Below are 20,914 nucleotides of genomic sequence, written 5' to 3' on the forward strand. Positions count from 1 at the left end.
CTCATTGAAAGTCTTTGGAAAGACTGTTATTCTACACAGTAGTTCCTGATGCTGGACTGAGTATTACATAGTGAACAACTGTCAGTTTTAAAAGATTACATTTGGAAAATAAAGCTCAACAAGCAATTTTTATTCAGGAAAGAAAAATTCTAGCTTCTCTTCTTACTCTGTGTGTTAATATTTCTCAAAAATTTTAAATGGGTACTAACCTCTGACCCGTGTTCCTGTAGCATCGGTCCTTTGAATCCCACCAGCCAGCACCAGGGCCACAGCAAGCTTTACTAGGTACATTCCAAAAACTTGAGGGCACAAGCTAGCCAATATTTCATTCCTTCCTGGGAAAGGCAGAAAGATGAGTTACCAATAATTTTCAAGAAATCCTAGCTGAAATTTCCCTTTCTATCCTATCTTCTTAGAAACACTCTATGCTCTAAAATGATCAAGGGTACCATTTCCAAATGACTAAAAGGAGTGAATAACTTTGTTTTGGTCCTAAAAGTCCTCTTCTTATAATGCCATGAGATGAAAATTCTTTTTATTCCTGGGTGCTCCCTGTTTGTTTCTATAAATTTAGCGTACTTTACAAGGGACAGAAAGAAATCTCTTTTCTCCCTCATTGGACCAACATTATCCCTTAAAAATAATACCAGCTGCACTTCTTGTGCAATAATTTCAGTAAAATTACTCCACTGCCTAAATAAAAGGAAGGTGTTCCATCTCAGAAACAATGAGACAGATTGTAGACGCCTGTAATCTTTAAATACAAAAGGTAACTTGGAGCTCATGGAGCTTCTCCAGAGGTGTAAGAGAGGTAAAATCAACCCATCCTGCAAGTCAATTCAGCATTTGCTCTGAGCAGTTTGGTAAATTGTCTTATCTAGACTAAGCATCAACGTATCAGGATATTTAGAAGATCATTATAAACGACAACTCTAGCAATCCAAGCTGGAGGTCTCAGGATTCTTCTGATAAAATGCTTTACATAAGCGATTACCACGGTTTTAGGTTCTGTTTTCAGAAATATCAAACACCAAATCTGAGATCTGCCTATGCCATCAATGAATAAAGTAGGTATTTCATTCTGTCATTGGCCAATCAACCAATGAGGCCCACAGAATTTACGAGACTCTAACAAGCCCCTACGGAGTCTGTCTTACACGGAATTCACTACTGTGATGGTACTCTGTATGTCTGCATTCAAGTTACCAGAAATTAATGTCCACATGCTGGTAACTAATCTGCACGTTTGAGGGCTTTTATATTTAACTCTGAGCTTGTACTCATGTTTCAATGATAGCTCTTTTGAGGAGGAAAATAATCATAGAAGTACTACTTTAGCTGATGATTCCAGTTCCAGAAGCTTTTCCGTCAAGATAAAGGAAAGGGCCTTCCTCCATAATTTGTGTCCCTATGCACAAAGGGTACTTTTCCTACCGAATCAAAATTGACTCAGCGGCAATTAAGCTATGGTGATGTGACCTGGGATGGCAGAAATGAAAAAGAAAGAAAACATTTTAGTAAAAAGGGAACCAAAAAGAAGCATTAGTAAATCCTGGAAGGAAGTTCATTAACTGCTGGAGGGAATCCCTCCTTTCCTGAGGTAGAAAGTCTAGAGAAAAAAGATGAAAGGTCTGAGATCTACATAGTTAAGACCCGACAGCAGGTATGTAAATTCTGACCAGAATCTGGAGATTACACATACAAAGAAAGAAAGAATAGCCTCAGCAAGCAGGGAACAAGTAGGCAAACTGGCCTGGAAGACACTCAAGCCGGAGCTGTTAGAGCTAGCTTTTTCAGTAAAGGTGGATTCAGTGACTAATGTGCTGACAGGAAGCACATCCCACAGGCTCTGGTGGCAGAGCCCAGTGCTACTGTTCACTAGCTGTCTGACCTTGGGCAGGTCTCTTACTCTCTCCACCTCCATTTCCTTATCTGTGAAATGGAGATAATGATGGTATCTCGCAGGGTTGTTAAGGAGCTAATAGGTGCACAGCACACAGAATAGTATCTGGCACATAGTAGGAGCTACTTACTTGTTAACTATTATATTACCTGTACTACTTGTGCTTGTTTCTCATCTCAAGGTTTCCTCACACTGTGGTCAACACAAAAGATACACTCTGAAGTCAGGTCTGAGGTACCAGAGAAAAGCAAAGGGGAAGGTCCATTCCCTAAATTTGTCATCTAAAGTTGAAAAACTTGATTCCTTGGGTCATGGCAATAGAAGCTCCCATGACTATATCATGGAAGAGAATGCATTAGGGTGAATGCTACCCCATTCCTTCCCTCCCTCCCTCTCAAATTTCTGGTTCTAGACCATGTTAATAGTGTGCCCATGTAATCCACTCTTGTGGCATGGCCTTCAGTTACCCCAAGGAAGAGAACTTCTAGGATTTAAGATAAATGAGTCACCCTGGAGTGGGTTGAGATGGCCCAGAAGACCCCAACCCCTATATTTGGGTTTCTATCCAGCCTCTATGCATCAGGGCCAGGGGATCCCTGAGATCAGTGTAGATCAGAAGAAAATCTTTAGCTCCTCGTCAATACTCACAGCACCAGAGCTTAATGAAGCAGGCCAACCTCCCAGAGCTGAGCAGTGAAGTCATCTCTGGCTTTAGACCAGCAAAATGAAGACACGCTTTTGGATGCAGCTCCCCACCTCCACCCTCCTCCCCACACCCCCCAACACACACACATACACTTTGAAATGGTAAAATATAGTGGGCTGATACTTGGTACTTAGGAAATGAAGAAAGCAGAATCTGTTCATGCTAAAAAGAAAATAGTTGCCTCGTTTTCTCCCTGTCTTCTCACAGAATATTAATTTCTTCTTTTCATCCAGTAAATGAGATGTATAGCTATAGCCTTCTAATTAAAACAAAATAGACTAATCACCAGCACAGAGAACTTCTGACGGCCTAGTTGGAACACTGTATGATGCCCTTCCTTCACTGTTACTAGGTGGAGTGTAGCTGTGGCACTGGAATTAATAAGGAATGATTACGTTCCAAGGAAGAGTTACAGATTTTTTGTGAGGATTTGAGCCTAAGAAACAATTTTAAGTAAAAAAACTTATTTAAAAATACATGATTCTTAAAAGGTTTGCTTAATAAAGCCACAACATAGAGACCTTTGCTTCTTTCTGTGTGGATCAAATAAAAGAATAATCCGTAACTACCATACTTGTGTTACACACATAAGCAAAATAAAATAAAATAAAATAAAATCATCCCACAAAATAAAAGCAAACTGCCTATATTTAGGCAAGTGAAAGCCTTTTCTTAAGTTAATTAATTAATTAATTTTTATTTCATTGAGCCACGCAGCATGTGGGATCTTAGTTCCCCGACCAGGGGTCGAACCCACGTCCCCTGCATTGGAAGCATGGAGTCTTAACCGCTGGACCACCAGGAAAGTCCCTGAAAGTCTTTTTTTGTGAAATAGTATCTGTCCAGTTCAGCATGTGATTTAAGAATAAAGTAATCACTGTGTATTAGATTTGAGGTGAGGTTTATCAGAAATAGTCTTTTACTGGCTTCCATTTATTTTTCTCAGAAGATACCTCCAAGGAAGAATGAAAATAGACATTTGAAGATTTAATTGGTGTTTTATACATTTGGGATTTTAAAATAAAAAATACTCTACAAACCCAATGGCTATAATGTTTTAATCTGTGTAATGACATCTTAGTGTCAGTCAAAATTTTTTGCTGTGATGACAAAGCTTATTTTTTGCATCTCTTTCCTACTTCATATTTTTAAATCTTCAGCTAAAACTGTGTGAAGCTGTCTTAACTGTATCAGATACATCAGAAAAGAAATGGTTTTAATAGGATGAAGTTTCATAATAGGATGAGTTTTGCCTATTTAAGGCAGAACTATGTATGTATTTAATTGGTAAAGAAGGTAGAAAGCTCTGAAACTATTTTGGCAATATAAGAGATGTTAAAATAATAGTTGAAATGGAAAATCTCTTGGAATTTCCAGTAAGATCTCTAAATAGAAAAGATTATACCAGAAAAGGGCTGCAAAGGGAGACTACAGCTAGAGGTACTGACTAATGCTACTCCCTTTGAACACAGTCACTGATACATAGCATGTAAATCACAAACATTATATTTAACTAATGAATAAAATGCCGTTAATAATTATCAGCTCTATACCCTTAACACAAACCTGCAAAAGGATCGCTCTTATAGTATTCCCAAAAATCTTCAAATTCTTTTCGGACCTCCTCATCCATGTTGATCCCTGCAGACTGCTCATTATTTACTTGGACGTAATTGGCTTTCAGGACTATCTCCACTTCACAGCGCACATCTTGCCGAAAGGGCTTCCACCGTTGCATTACAACCCCATAAATAGTGAGGTCATCACCTGGGACAAAGCACCGAGTGAGTCCAGCAGTAGCATCCTGCCTGCTTGGGCACAAACTCGACAAAGGACCAGAACCAAGAAATAAACCACTACCCCACCATGGTTTAGAGTAGTACACATTCTTCCAGAAACCATTTGGGGCAAAAGAACACCACAGAGTCCCGATTTTTTTTTTTTAAACAGGCACTTGTATTTGCACGGCTAGAAGCTAAAGCCAGCATTTTAATTTTTCTTAATCTGCCACATGATAATCACACCAAATTCTAAACTTTCCCTGGGAAAATAGTTTACTGGATGATTTATTCATCATGATTATATTGGGTGAAATGTTCATCCTCTCAGAATCTCTAACCATATAGTTCTCACTTAAGGAGAATTGGAGGTAGGAATTGCAGCCAAAAGGTTAAAGTGCAGTCTGCCCTCAGTATCTGCAGGGGATTGGTTCCAGAACCCACCTCAGATGCCAAAATCCACGGATGCTCAAGTCCACAGTCAGCCCTCTGAATCTGAGGTTCCGCATCTGCAGATTCAAGCAACCATGGATCGTGTAGTACTGTAGTATTTACTATTGAAAAAAATCTGTGTATAAGCGGACCCACAAAGTTCAAACCCATGTTGTTCAAGGGTCAATTGCATAATCAATTTGGTGTCAGGAAAGGAGATAATCTCGAGATAATGGATACTATACTAGTTTTAGTTTCTTGTATATTTCATTTTTACTTAACTGCATTTGTTAACATTCACTCGCTGCCTTTTTTTTTTAATTAACAAAAGAATGAGTGCACTAAGAAATGAATGAATACTTGTTCTACTTCAAAGCTCCTTTCCATAAGCTATGAAAGCAGAAGATACAACTCTGCTTGTTCTTTCTTGGCTGGTTCCTTCCCATCTAAGGAAACTCTCCCATTCCTAATTGATGGGTAGAATATTAAACTTTTACAGATTTTCCTAAGAGGCCTTGGGTAACTTACAGGCACAATGACAACTGTTTTTATTATTACATACAATTCAATTAACGAGTATAGGTGAGTGCTTGGCATTCGATATTTTGGTACTGGAGAAAAGTGGGCAAAAAAGGAAAGATAATCCTAGTCCCCCAGATTTCAATCTTGTTGAACATAAGATGTTGGACATACCTTAAATCCAATCCTAGTATTTACACTCTGAACTAACAGGCAAGTCTTCATTTCCAAGCCTATGTCAAATATATGATATCTGCTGATACAAAATGCCTTTCACTCTCTAAATGTCAATGTATAATGTGTAATCTGCATGGCTTTTGATTTCCTGAAGAAAAGTGTTCTGTGAATGCTAAATGCATGGAACTGGTGGTAGCAATTCACCAAATAGAAGGCATATTTCTAGCCAAAGGCAACTTCACAGTAAATGGTGATGAACACATTAAATCTTCACACATTTTCAAGATACTTCCTCAACCACTGCTGGATGGTTTTCAAATCCAATCGGGAATAGTGATCACTTACTATATTGTCTGCCCCCAATTTTTTAGATGAAAATGGCCAGGGCAACTTTATATGAGCACTTCAAAGAATTCTCTACTACGGTCATTTTAATGGGTTATATATAGGTTGTTTCTACATTAAGTCAAATGAGAAATTTAACTTTCAGGTATTGCACCCACTAGTAATAACCTGACTTTACTAAGCAGCAGTAATGTGGAAAATGTGAAGTGCTCAAGAATGGACAAGAGCACTGACTCATCAGATGTGGATTCAAATCCCAGCTCCACCACTCACTGGCTGTGTGGCAAGCTACCTAATAAACTGAGCTTATTTCTTGACCTACAAAATGGGAATAATTATACTTACATCACAGAACTATAGTGAGAATTGGGTCAGATAATATATATAAAGTACTTCATGCAATATCTAGAATACATGCTCAATAAATATTAGCTATTATTATAGTAAACCTACTTTACATTTGTAAAGCAACTAATACCATTAAACACCCTTTAATATATACATGTGTTCATTTATTCAGATATTTGAGAGAAAGATTCATATGATCATCAGAACAATTGTGAGGTATACATGATAGTCCAAGGCAATAGATACTAATTTGAAACTTGCATGTTTTTCCATAGTAAATGTTACTGGAAAAAATGTTATTTTCAGAAAGCTAAAATTCTTACTTTTACAATCCAATCTCTTTGTCCCCTCTATCTTCTGCAGCATATTTACCACTGCAGCCACCCTGGTCAGACCCGTCTTTCATCTCTTGCAGCACTTAACAGTTATCAGTACACAACCTCCAACTTTATTACTCTGCAACGTCAGACTGGGGCTCCTAACTAGACTGTAAATTCCTGAAGGGCAAGGATTATGCCATTTATGTCTTCTGATTCTCACAGAGGTTTGTAGCAATGGATAAATGAAAGACAGCTGATGACAGACTGCTTCCATCCATTCTCTATTAGTGACATGTGAAAGAAAAATAGCTTAAGATTTTTTTTTTTTCTTTTTCTTTTTTGTGGTACACGGGCCTCTCACTGTTGTGGCCTCTTCTGTTGCGGAGCACAGGCTCCAGACACGCAGGCTCAGCAGCCATGGCTCACGGGCCCAGCCGCTCCACGGCATGTGGGATCTTCCCGGACCAGGGCACGAACCCGTGTCCCCTGCATCGGCAGGTGGACTCTCAACCACTGCGCCACCAGGGAAGCCCAGATTTTTTTTTTTTTAAGTGCAGAAAGAATTTAGTTTAGATGAACTGCATGAAAACATCTTAATCTCTATCAAAGGACATTTTCATGTTCTGGCTAAGCTCATACAAGCACTGCTTTGCTGATCCAGACATTACAGATTCTGGTTAAAATCTAGAGTCTTATATGAACAAGCGACTTTGACACAGCCTTGTCCATTTAGCAGGCAAACCATGATCGAAGCTGTTATTTACTTAGAATACTGTTTAGACAAGTATGAACTGTTAATATATTTGACATAAATTTCAAACTATGGGTTGGTGATTCTTGGTGGAAGGGGAGAATATTTTGACAAGGAATTATTCTTGACTCTAGATACTGAACTCTGTTTCCATAGAGCCTTTGCCTCATCATTTTAATGAAATGGCAGCTCAGTAAAAATGAGGCATTTGGAGAAGCTTAGGGTTAAGAAAAGGAAATGATGGAATTTAGAGACATAAAGCATTTTCAACTTGTCCAGTAGGGGAGCACTGGGATATGAAATAAGAGGTCAGACATACCTGTTACTGCCCAGGGGACACATTGGTGCTAGTTTGTTTTTTTTTTTAATAGAGATTAAGGGGTTCTTAGTGAGGGTGGGAAATACTTAAAGCAGGAAATGTTGAAGTTAGTTGAAAGGCAATCGTTGACAACAATCATTTGCATTTTCTGACCCACCTTCAATTTAAATTAAATGTTAAACAGCCAGTGGAAATTGCTAGGCAAACAGTAAAAGCAACAGTTTTTAAGCTGTTTGGAATAAGAGGAGGAAACACAAAGGATAAGCTCTCATGGGCAAATCAGGTGCTTCATCTGTAAAACAAGCAGCTAGACTAGATCGCTGAACTCCAGCCCAGTTTCTTTCCTGCTATTACCTACCTCCTCATGCCAGTCTCTGTTCTCAAGTTCCCCACACTCACTTGCCAGTGATCTTGGGAAAATAAAAAGTGGCTTTTCCTAGTCAATACTTTAGGACCTACTATATAAGCTAACATTCTCACCAGATTTGCAACTGTCTACTAAGTCATCTTCCAGGATAACCTTCATTGTTCGTGGGATACTTCCAACAGATAGCCTTTGAACCTAGCAGGGAAAAGAAAGCAGACACTGAGTATGCTCAGATACATACTAAGTATTCAGAAGCCTAGCAGTTCTTGCAATTACTGTTTCTATTTCTCTGGTATTATCACACAATTTAATTACGATGGGGATTTATGGAATTTTCTTGAAACTTGTGCCTACTATCAGTTTAAGAATTCACTAAAACTACAATAAAATAAAAACATCCATATGGAAAATATCTCAAAATATAATCTACCTTGTGGATGGGCAAAATAAACACATGCTCCAACTACTAAACACAGTAACATTTACTTAACTAGAAAAGAGAGGCAGTTCTTTCCTGCATCTAGTCATAAGACAAATCACTCGGTGCCTCTGATTATTTCTTAGTAACAGATTACAAATGTGTTCCCTAGTCCTGGCAATTTGCCCACAGATGAAAAACACTTCTTCTAATTTGTTATTTTTCTCATTTATTTGACCACTTACCTGTTCCTGAATTTTGATTTCCTGATAATCTCTACACCTAGTTGGAGATGAAGACAAGTCTGAGAGGCAAGTGAATTTTGCAGAATCACAGCTCTCCAAGCTGGGGCATGAGGATGGCCGACAGAAGGTGTAATACTGCTCAAAGTCGGCCCTGACCACAAATACATGCTTGCATTTGTTGCACATGTAATCCCGCTCAAACTCCAGGATCTTCACCAGACTCGTTCGAATCACTGTCCCAGTGACAGATAAAAAGTGTCCCACATCCTTGGTTCTAGGGATGTGCTCCCTCACCAGCTCAGGACAAACAGGCAATCCTGATGGAGAAACAAAACAAAAACACATCAACTTCTACTTGGGATGTGACTCCATGCAATACATTTTTCTCATATTTCCTGAGGGAGAAAGTATAATTTCAGGAAAAAGAAATCTCTGTGTTTTACTTAAGAAAAAAGGTCAACTCAAGAAAATATAAAAGAATTATTTCAAATAACAATTATCAAAGGACTCTCTTTAAAAGTATGTATCTAGATGATATATTGATAATAACCTGGATTAAAAAAAGAATTGATTCTCTTAAGAGGGCTATCTCAGTAGGATGTAAATGCAGTATATAATTTTAACCTCATTCAATGAAGAATATACTGCCACATGCCACACATAAAATCAAAGCTGAATGATAAAGAGATGGTAGTGGAATGAACAAAGGCTAGTGCTTTTTCTAGTTAGGTTCAGGATTTATTAATACATAAATCGGATAGTGTTTTCAAGTCTTGAATTACCTAGAGGTTTACCTACAGCACCACTTCATCCTTTAAAAACCTTGTGTTTTTCACCATTAATAAACAGGCAACTTAAAAGGTGCAAAATGCCAAAGAAAATTCTTATGTGGAAATGCCCTCTTTCTCGTATTTGGCTACAAGGCACCACTGGAGTAGAGAGATGCTGTCTGTGATGGTCAAAGGCTGCCTCCTAACAGGTTTATCAAGGGAGCATTTGTTACACTGGTTCATGTCCCGTGGTCTCTGGTCTTGTCCTTGAACTTAGCTCTGAAACCTGGTAAGTATGAACACTGAAGACAGATCTATTGGATTTGCCAAGCTCATAAGAAATAACCATAATAGGCATGATTACACTTTAAGTTTCTATGGTCAGAACATTTTCTCCCTGTTTATAGATCTATTCTGAAAGCCAAATCATTATCATCACTGTCATCATCACTGTCATCAGAAGGCAGTTTGGGATGCAAGGAATTTAAGGAAAAAAAAAAAGCAGCAGACTGGTTAGATGAACTGAATGCTTAAGGCGCCAGCCTACATTAATCTGGTGATACAGCTTAGACGTCTACAGACAGACCTGAATTTTCTCTGCTGCTGGCTGAGACTCTCTCTCCATATATCCTATACTGTATAAACAGGGTGGGCACTGCAACATTTGCCACTATGACTCTTTTTTCTATGCTTCCAAGGCTGACTTGCCTGCTTTCTAATGGAAATACTCTTTATTTATCTGAACTTGGATTGTATCACACTTTGCCAGTAAGGGAGCCATACTTTTGCTTACGATGATTTTGTGTATCTCTGCTCTGTTCTGTGTCAACTTTACAGTTTAACTATCAGAAAACAAACTTATTTTCCTATTTCCAAATTCCTAGGGAACGCTTCATTAAAACACCCTGGGGCTCACCAGTGCTACATCATACATGCAGGAATAGACAGAGAGGTTGGGGCAGGAATAAAGCAGGTTTTAGCCATTAAAATACCCACTGTATTCATTTCTCAGTGCTCATCTCAGGCGTCTGTTAATTCAGCTGCATGTAGCTAAATGTTGAGAACACACCAGTATTTCTAGTTACAACCAAGTAAAAGCCAAACTAACAACCAAAAGCTTTTCATTAAGAACAGGTCTAGGGCTTCCCTGGTGGCGCAGTGGTTGAGAGTCCGCCTGCCGATGCAGGGGACATAGGTTCGTGCCCCGGTCCAGGAAGATCACGCATGCCGCGGAGCGGCTGGGCCCGTGAGCCATGGCTGCTGAGCCTGCGCGTCCGGAGCCTGTGCTCCGCAACGGGAGAGGCCACAGCAGTGAGAGGCCCGCGTACCGCAAAGAAGAAAAAAAAAAAAAAGAAAAGAAACCCTGTTCGCAGTAGCAGACAGTCTCTATACCCCCTCCCCTGCGCCTCTGGCAACCACTAAGTTACTTTATGTCTCTACGGATTTATCTATTCTGGACATTTCATGTAAATGGAATCATAAAATATGCACCCTTTTGTGTCTGGCTTCTTTCACTTAGCATACATTTCCAAGATTCACCCATATTGTAACATGTATCAGTTCTTCGTTCCTTTTTATGGCTGAATATTCCACTGTATGGATATACCACATTTTGTTTATACATTCATCGGCTGATGGACATTTGGGTTGTTTACATTTTTCTCCTATTATGAATAATGTTACTACAAACATTTATGTGCAAGTTTTTGTTTGAATACCTGTTTTCAATTATCTTGGGCATACACCTAGGAGTAGGATTGCTGGGTTGAATATACTTTTTATAATAATTTTACTTTTTAAGTTTTCAAAGAATCACTAAGTGTTCTCTATTGTAAGTATGTAAAAGGATACTCAAGTGGGAAACAGGATTATTAACCCAATTTGCTTCTTAAAGTATAAACAAAATCTATCAAAATTACTTCTGAGAAAGATGAGCAAAGTGAGGAGGAGAATAGGAAAAAAAAGTGATGGGTTAGAGAACTTAACAACAATTATATTTTTGAAAACACTTAGATGTTTGAAACATCCATTCTCTCTTTCTTGGCTCCTAAAGAAATAACACTTTTCATCCCATTTCTACTACTCTCATTCCTAGCTCTGCTTCAGATGCAAATTGATTGTTCGGTTTAAATTCTACTGTCAATATATTAAAACTTAAGAAAAACTAAGATCACAAGAAGTGGGTTAGGGAGAGTGCTATGTTCCTCCGATGCCATGCACAGAGCAGAATGCCCAGTGAAACCACAGACTGCCCAGTGTAATTCAGCAGACTCTGGATGTTCAATATGATGAAGTCATACATATAACGAATGAGGTCTTAACATAATCATTTAGTTAGATGCTTGCTATTTTTGTCCTAAAAACAAACTTCAGTTTAAAAATGAAGCTATGTATAATTTTATTGTAGTTTTTTCCTAAAAAGCTACTATTAAATTGATTCTGTGTCTTACTCTGAAGAGCATCTTCAAGTGGAAGAGTGAAACACCATATTCCCTGGTGCTTCTATAGTAATCCAGGCAAGAAATAACAAAGGCCTAACTTTTAATCTCCTCCACTTAAACCCTTCCATGCTGCTCCCAGATCTAAGAATAAGGAACCAAATGTGGGATTGGACCACAGGACGTTTTGTGACGGGCTTCTTCTCACACCAAGCCCTCTGGGCACTCAAATGCTCTCATACAGTGTCCCCTTTGCCTGACACTCTCCTCCCTACTCTGTCCCTCAAAAATACCCACACTAAGAAGCAACATAAGCGTTCAGAATACATACTGTGGAGCCTGAATGAGTGAGTTGAGTCACAGCTCTATCACGCACTAGCTGTGTGACCTTGGCCAAATTATAACCTCTCAGATTTCCCACCTGTAATATGGCAATAACAACAAAACCTACCTCATAGGATCACAAGAAGATTAAAAGAATTCATATAAAGTTTCTTGGAAAAGTAACTTGCACATAGCAAGCACCATTTAAACAGTTCTTATATGTAATCTTATCATTTTCCCCCTTAAAAGGTTGGCTTAAACATAATTTTCTTAATGAAATCTTTCTTTAACCCATTTCAGGTTAAATTCCCTCTTTTATGTGCCTTAACACAATGTTCTTCTCCTTCATACCACTTACCACAATTTAAATAAAAAGGATACATAATTATGATGTTTCCACTCTAGAATATAAACTCCATGGGGGCAGGGCAGAGGTAAATTTTATTCACTACTATATTATCATCGCTTTATAAATAGTAAGCATTAAAAAAGAAAAAACTCGAAAGAAAGATAGATGAAAGGAAGGCAAGGAAGAAGGGAGGAATAGATATTAAAGATACTACATGAGCTTTGAAACCAATTAGAGATAAGGTATAAGGAAGAGGGTGAAATTTAGAGCGACTCCTAGTTCTCTGGTTTCCATTAACCAAGTCAGGGAATTCTGTAAGGCACATGGTAGTCAATCAGTAAACATCTATTGAAAGAATAAATAAGGAAATACGATTTTCAGATGGAGGGGGGCACAGAGAGGGGAGAGAAATCATGACTACCCTTTTTGATACACTGAGTTTGCAAGAAGATATCTCTAGTTTGAAACATCTGACGGACAAGAGGATCTCTGAATACAGAGCTTAAGAGACAGATTCTGGCAATCAAGCAATCAATCAATCAAGTTGGCGCTTGTTGCTCTATAAGTGGCAGCTGAAGCCTAGGTTCAGCATGGAGGCCACCCCATCAGGAAGAGAACGCAGGATTCAGGAGCAGATGGCCACATCTGCACCCTGAGGACCTCACACCTACAGGACCAGTAAAGGAAGAGGCTCCCAGAGCAGGGAGAAAAGCCACAGCTAGAGAGGGAGGAAAGGGCAAGACAGTGCTGTCAGTGGAGCCAAGGCTGGAGTTTCATAAGCGGGGAGGAAGCAACAGTATCACATCCAGCAGGGAAATAAAGGAAGAGAAATCCCGACACTCGTCCCTCAGTCTGGCCATGAGGCAGCCACTGGGAAGGTGGGGGTGGGTGCGTTCAGTGTGGTGGAGGTGAAAGGGTGAATGGGAGAAGGTTATGCTAAAGAAGGCATGAACTCTGTCAAAACACTGTTATGAAAGGAGAGTAGATGGAGGGTAGAGGGGACACAGAGTTGAAAGAGGGGCCTCTCTCCTGAAAGGGAGACAGAAAGGATTCCTGGTCATCCTGGCCACCGCCCACCACACCCCCATAGGCTCCATGCTTCCCCCGGGGGTGCTGGTATGAGTGGTGACTGACTTCTAGCACCTGGCTTACCCATCTCCCTAAGATGGTAACTTACCAGGATGCATGTCTCATCTAAATCCAGATTCTTGAGTAGAGGCCATGGCTGGGCTTTAGGAAAGCCCTGAACCTCTTGAAATTCAGGCAGACATTTAAATATATATACACCTGCATTTTCTGGAGAGGATCTGTAACTTTCTCAACATAATAACCCTGAAGAACCTCTTATTTAAATCCTCAGTCCCATAGTTCTATCGACTTGCATATCAATACCTCTAAGAATAGAAAAAGGGGCTTACATTGTGGGAACAGTCGCTAAACCTCCCTCCCCTCCTTTCATTTAATAGTAATGCCCTAACGTCTCTTATTGCCTACTCAGCTCCTGTTTAGATCACATCCTACACGACCTGCCCCAAATGCTATGACAACATGATAGGGACGTTCATAATCACTTACTGCCTGAACCAGTCATTTAGGACCTTAGTCACGTATTGCTTTGCGCCTGCTCCCTAACTGTTTTGTATTTGGAGGGTAGCGTCACTTCTTGAGATCCTTTCCATGCTCCTCTGTGCCCAGCCCAGTGCTTTATTAAGTACTTTTAGATAAGGAGAAAATTAGAGAATAAGAGAAGGGGAAATGGGCTTTCCCTCTCTCTCTCTAGCCTTCCCTTTATCACATCTGGCCTCCGATCTCCTAGTCCAGACAAAGTGCATGAATTTTTCTGTGCATTTCGTGGTACCTCTGTAGCTTTCCTTAGGCATGCTACTTTGTCTGGAGAACTCTCCCCAGTTCACTCAGCCAGGAAGAGTGCACTCATGTTTACCCTTTTGCAAGAAAACTTCCCTAAGTCCAGGCTAGCACCCTCACACAGACACAAATGGAACAGCTAAGCAAAATGGTCAAATGAATGCATCATTGCATAAAAGATGCTTCTTATATCTGGAGGAAACTTCTGCCAGGAAGAGTGCAAAAGAAGATACTCCTTAGGTCCAGAGACACCTTCCTTTCCTTGCACATGATAACTTAGGCCTGTGCATGCTGGGTCATGACAAGTCTATGCAATACTGATTTTATTTCAATCAGCATAAGGAGATGTGCTGGAGAGATATTACACACTCAGGAAGAAGGCAGGTGAGAGGCGGAGGGCGTCAGGCTCAGCCACAAGTGTCCCTCATATGCTCACCAACCTTCTCTGTGTCCCTCCTGAAGTGTGGCCAGCAAGAGTGAATTCCCTGCCGCCCACCTCCAACAAGGGGCCTGTGTCTAAACCCAATTACAGCACCTCTAAAGAAAAAACTATGTAAACATTTACAACCAATTTTTCTAAGATTAGCTTTTCATTATCTTCTATACTTTTATAATATGGGGCAATATGCCATCCTTAATGTTCTTATCTTACTGAATGGAATCATGTATATGGTACCTGTTAGGATAAACATTTTTTTTTTTTTAGAATCAAGCAAATTAGTCTAAAACATGATATCATTACCATTAAGTGGTATATTTTGTATAATAAAGTAACTATATTAAGAAAAGGGTAGCAGAGGTGAGTACATTTTTGGATCTTCAGAGTCTTTACTTTCATATCACAAGTTTTAAAGTAAATTTATAATATAAAGACAGAGATAAAAGTAACATAATGTTAAGCAAAACTGACCACGAAAATCAAAACCTTAGAACTAAAAAAGGGTAAGGGACAGTGTTTTGATAGAAATGTCAATTCATTTTAATCTTTCTGTCTTACTATATGCTACTAAGTGTGTTCTTCAACTATCCCAGTGAAGCAGGGTACATGAGGCACTAAGCCACCATTAGTGCTAAACAACAAAAACCTTTGTCATTCTCTGACTCATTCACGGATCAAAATAAGTAAATAAATTTTTATTTAAAACAGAGACATGTCCACATCTGTGCTAGAGATATGTCCAGATCAATTACTTCAGGTCCATGGTTTCCAGCGTGCAGTCCCTAGAAATCGGCATCAGCCTCAGAGCTTTGAGAAGGGCAAATTCTTGGACCCCAGGCCAGACCTCTTCAGTGAGAAACTCTGGGGGTGGGGCCCAGCAATCGGCGCTTTAATAAGCCCTACAGGTGATTCTGATGCCCATTAATGTTTGAGAAACACTACTTTAAATAACACGTGAAGGCTATTTTTTTCTTCCTCATTTATTCAATACTTTGATGCTAACTGCGTATTTGAATACCTTTCATCAAAACCACTGGGAATAGCAAGTAAACTTTCGACCAACAAAAATCCCAGAAGACAAAGAGCAATGCAATGTTCCTAGGGAGACTGAAGCACAGAGGCATCCTGGGTTTTACTAATTCACTTGTCTGGAGTCCAAGATGGAGGTGCAATATACCTAAAACCAGACTTTTCCCATCCCTGGTTCACTGCCTGGGACACCTGCATCCCTCCCTAATCTCACCATCTAGTCTTGACTCTTTGGGTGAAACCCCTAGGACAATTCACTCCCTGCCCAGTGAGCTAATATATCTCACACGTACCTTGAGTGATGCATGCATCACATAAGTAAAAGCTGCCAGTAAGCTCCTTTACAATTATGTTTAATATGTACATATGCATGTACCTGTGGGCATACATACACGATATGGAAATATTTGAATATATAGCTGTCTCCCCTACAGCCTTGAACTCCTTTAGATGAGGGACTATACCATATTCGTTTTGGTTTCCCAAGTGTCTAGCAAATGCCTACACGGGATATGCTTGTAGAATGAATGTTACTATGGTAGTGACATAATTTGCAACTCACTTTCTCAGAGAATAATGAAGAACTAGGCTAAGTTCACCTGAAACCAATAGAGTCACTCAGGCAGACAGAACTTTAGTATTTAAACTGAGCATGGAAAAGTTTCTAAATGTAAGGACAGCCTAAAACCATTTGCTAAATACTATTTCAATAACATTAACTAAAGCCTCTTTTAATAATCCTTCTGCGACATTATCAGAAGAGGACATTTCTTCTTGATCCTAGCAAGAGATTACCTAGTGTCTGATGCATGAATATTAATAATCTTCATAATTTTATTCCAGTAAGTGCAATCGCAGATACTATTTTTTCACTCAGATACTAATTTTTCACTTAAATCAAATGTCTGGAAGTTTTTTGAATCTTAATTTATCTCCAAGAAATTCTATAGTGACTCCTAACCTTTTTTGGAATCACAGTAATCATTTTTGTTGATTATAAATCCCCACCTTTCTAAAATGTACTATGAAGTAAATAGTTATTTTTAAACAAAATGGTACATGTGTTCTCCAACTTAATCAAAGAGTGCAGGAATTCAAAGACACAGCTTTGACACCACAAGTTGCTGATTGCTCCACTGTGATTTCTTTAAAGTTAAGAGGCTTTATCTGTCGTTCATTCAAAAAAAGTTATTGAGTGCCTAATAGGTGGCCAGCACAATGTTAAACTTGATATATAAAAATAATGAATTTCCTAAAATAGTTTTGAAGATCACTAGGTAGCATCTACCACTTTGCTAATTCTTTGAATTATCAATTCTTTCATTGTCAGGAGTCATAAAAGCTCAGAAAGCTGAACTAGTTTTGTACACACATACATATATGTATATATGCACACAAATATACTGCCTCCACACATTCTCCCTCCTCTCAGTTGGCATGGCTAGTACCCCAGCCTCCCAAATGTCCAGAGAAAACAGTATAAAATCATGATTCTTTTCCAAAAGTGACCATCAACTACATAATGGATATATTTTAAAGTATAAATGTCAATTAATTCTTAGTGCTTAAATTCAATATATGTTGGGATTTCTCAAAATCTTTCTAAACAATAACATGGCAGTAAAATTCTTAAGTGATTCACCTGATATCCTGGCGTGAAGATTCTGCTTCATGAAGACACCTTCAAGCTGAGAAAGGGACTGGAGAATTGTCAAGGCTGATCTTTGAAGTGCACTATCAAAAATAGTTAGCACTTCATTAGGGAACACGTTGAAATATTCCCCGATTTCCATGTTGGTCTCAAAAAGGGTCATGGCATTAACCACAACTGGGTAATGAGCATCTTCATCTCTTTCCTTCAAGATGAGAAGAATATCGTTCTTATGGTATTCCGAAACATAAGACTCAAACACTTGACCAACCAGTGTAACTTGATCGCTATTCATCTCGGATCTAGGTAACAAAAGAAAGACAAAGGACTGTATTATACCTTTGATTTTCTAGACTTATACACTAGTTTACAAAAAGATTGGTTATAAATCATTCTGACTTTGGGCCACACTCTAATCTCAAAATACTATCTGAATTCAAATCTTAATTAGATCTGACAGAGTCAACAGTCACTTATCAAATTTATTTTTTTCAGTGAGTGAAGCTAATTTTAAGTCAAAGAATTATGTTGGTACTGATAACCGAAATCCAAAATGGTCCAATGCCTTGCCCATATCTTTTCCCCAAACTTCCTCCTCTTAACCCTATAATACGTCATGTAAAAGTCCTTTGCCTTTTCTTTAATCAGATTCCATATATGCGTTTGCTCTCAAGTATAAAATCTTAAATGCCAGTCTTTTGGTTTAAGTTACTCCTAGTAGAGTTCTTTGCAAGCATCCTGGTCCTACATTTTAGTCACATAAAAAACGTATCTTTCTCTCTGTCTCCCCACAACCTAGTTACATACACGCACGCAGGCGCACATTCATTTGTATTCTGCTACTTAAACAGAACACACACTACTATTCAGATTGGTCAGCAATTCTGACTTAAATAGTTAACAAATTGGCTTTAGAAATTTACATTTGGAGGTGAACTTGTTCCTATTTTCTTTTTCTAACCTAGGAAAACTATTAGCTTCAGCAAAAACAGCTGTCAAGAGTCTAAAAAAACTAGATCATTAAACTGAGGAAAGGAAATTGGTCTCTAATAAATCACTATGATTGAAAGTAAATACAGTAATATTAAATTCCTGGCTATATGTATATATTTTTAATTTGTACCTACAGATTAAAAGGGCCTACCCCCATTCTATTTTCATGTATACACGTAGATATCTACCATGTACAAGGCACTATTCTGGGAAATGAAAAAAGCATAATAAAAGGTCCTCTATGCCCTCAAAGAACCAAGGTACAGATCAAATGAAACGGTGCTCTAACAGTGGCAAAAATGCAATACAAATAGGAGCACAAAGAAGAGAAGGATTAAATTTAAATGCAGTGATAATCCCAGATGTGACAATGGACAGTTACAAATAAACTGTCCAAACGGATCATTTAAGAAATTCTTATTAGTCAAAGGATAAGTGTCCTCTGACTAATTTCGTTCAACCAATGTTTATTGTACTAGGCTTTAGAAACAGAAAGATTAAAGAAGATTATGACATTCACAGTTTAGCATCCTAAATATGTATTACACGTGCTATTAGCAATATTTGCCTTCTACTAGAAGGTGTGTGGGGAGGGGCATGGTATACCACAGTTAGGTCAAGAATCCTGACACCTAGAGGATGCCAATGTGAGATTAAGAGACGTGTAGGCCACTATATTGGTAAGTATTTAGTTTGGGTTAGGTAATATAAATTCACCTAAGCATAAAGCAGAAAAAGCACTTGGGAAGGAACAGCTAATCATACAATATATTCACGATGTGGCCGTTGCTAAAAAAAAAAAAAAAAAAATCTGGAATCCCAAGAGTGGCTATAAAATAATCTCTAAGATTCTATAAATGCATATTAAATTTGGAGCCACAAATTTAGCAATTTAAAAGGCAGTTCCACATAGGGCAGGAAGGAGACAGCCGCAGAATTCATGGTTCAGATTAAGATCAGATTAAATTTCGCCTAGTCTTTCTGAAATAGCATCACTAAAAAAAATAGCACTCACTTTCAATACCTGGACACAACTGACTAATCAAATATTTCTTAGCAGTTTGCAAACGCTAGAAACATGCTCACCCAGATTGACTGGTGGCAGTGTTTTACAACTTTCAAGTTCCGTTTCCTTTTCGTTATGGAACATTTGAAGACAAAATCAATAAAGACAAGTTGTGCTACCTTATCCTCTTGAGTAAACTGCCAACAAGAAAAATCCGGGAGAATGCATCAGCGGCAATCTAGCTGGCTCCCAGGCGCCAGCCCGCCCCCCGCCGCACCGCCCCTCCGGGAGCCACGCCCCTCCGCGTCCCAAGACCCTCCCCGCTGGCACCGCCCCTTCCCCGCCCGCCCGCTTCAGGTCGGCGCCTCCTTCATGCCTGGCTCGCCGCGGGCGCTCGGCAAACGTGGAGGCGATTTGTGCCCAGAGAACTGCTTTCCACACTTCCGTCTCTGGACGTAGCCCGTACCCTACAAGAATTCGGCAGGTCTCTGACACTTCCCAGGCTCGGCTGCGGGCAGCTCCATCGCCGGCCTGGTCCCAGAGTTGAATAGTTTTGGAACTAACCAGGGTGTGGGCGAGACTTGGGACGCACTATGGGAAAAATAATAATGGTGCAACAAGGCAGCGGCTGTCACTTACTGGCGGATACGCGGTGTAAGAAGTCACCGAGGGCGCAGTGCTCCCGAGGCCAAGGGGCGCGGAGAGTTCAAGCCGATCGGCGGGGTCCAAAGAGGCGGGAGGAGGCCCGGGTGGGGGCGGGGCGGGGCGCGCGCGTGGGGCCGCGCGGGGCGCCGTCGGCCGCGGGGGCGCGCAGGCTCCAGCGCGCCCACCTTGCGCCCGGACGAGATAGGCGCCACGCGGGCGGCTCTGCCGGCCCCGCGCTCCCGAGGGGCGCCGGGACGTGCACTGCCTCAACTTGGCGGCTCAGGTGGCTCTTCCGGGTGGAGAAGCGGGCGGGCGCGCGCCCCACCAGCCGCCGCGGGACGAGAGGGGCGGGGCAGGGCTGGCTGGGAGGGGCGAGTAGGGTCCCGGGCGGGACTGGGCGGAGCCGCCGCTCGGTAGTGGGGAGGAGTGCCGGGCTGTGCTTTGGCTATGAGGGAGTGTACGGCCCGGGCTTTCCGGCTCAGAACTCCGCCAAAGCCAAGGCCACAACGATTATCTGTCTGCTTCTAGAAGTTTTAGAATGAAGGTTTTATGTCTAGGTCTATGATTCATTTTGAGCTAATTTTTGGAAATGATGCGAAGTGTGGATCTTAGGTAACTTTTTATCATATGGATATCTACCACTATTTGTTGAAAGAGCTGTATTTTTTCCACGGAATAGCCTTTGCACCTGTGTCAAAAATCAGTTGTCCTTATATGTGGGTCTAACACTTAATATTTCTGTTCCCCAATCTATTTGTCTAACTATAAGAACACGA

At 40.0% G+C, this 20,914-nt stretch overlaps 1 protein-coding gene across 1 annotated transcript in view; it reads right to left on the bottom strand.

Moving 5' to 3' along the window:
* MCM9 (minichromosome maintenance 9 homologous recombination repair factor) overlaps nucleotides 1-20,443 on the bottom strand; it is an 83,114-nt gene extending 62,671 nt beyond the window's left edge. Inside the window, exons 1-6 of the mRNA XM_079939165.1 lie at nucleotides 20,133-20,443; nucleotides 17,486-17,796; nucleotides 8,629-8,945; nucleotides 8,079-8,160; nucleotides 4,176-4,376; nucleotides 210-335 (exon numbers count right to left, since the gene is read on the bottom strand). Coding sequence (XP_079795291.1) covers nucleotides 210-335; nucleotides 4,176-4,376; nucleotides 8,079-8,160; nucleotides 8,629-8,945; nucleotides 17,486-17,789 — 1,030 coding nt within the window. The 5' untranslated portion in view covers nucleotides 17,790-17,796; nucleotides 20,133-20,443. The remainder of the gene's footprint in view (nucleotides 1-209; nucleotides 336-4,175; nucleotides 4,377-8,078; nucleotides 8,161-8,628; nucleotides 8,946-17,485; nucleotides 17,797-20,132) is intronic.
* Between the last annotated feature and the right edge of the window lie 471 nt (nucleotides 20,444-20,914).

Source organism: Stenella coeruleoalba (genome assembly GCF_951394435.1).
Source record: "Stenella coeruleoalba genome assembly, chromosome: 12".
In the NCBI taxonomy this organism is placed as follows: Eukaryota; Metazoa; Chordata; class Mammalia; order Artiodactyla; family Delphinidae; genus Stenella; species Stenella coeruleoalba.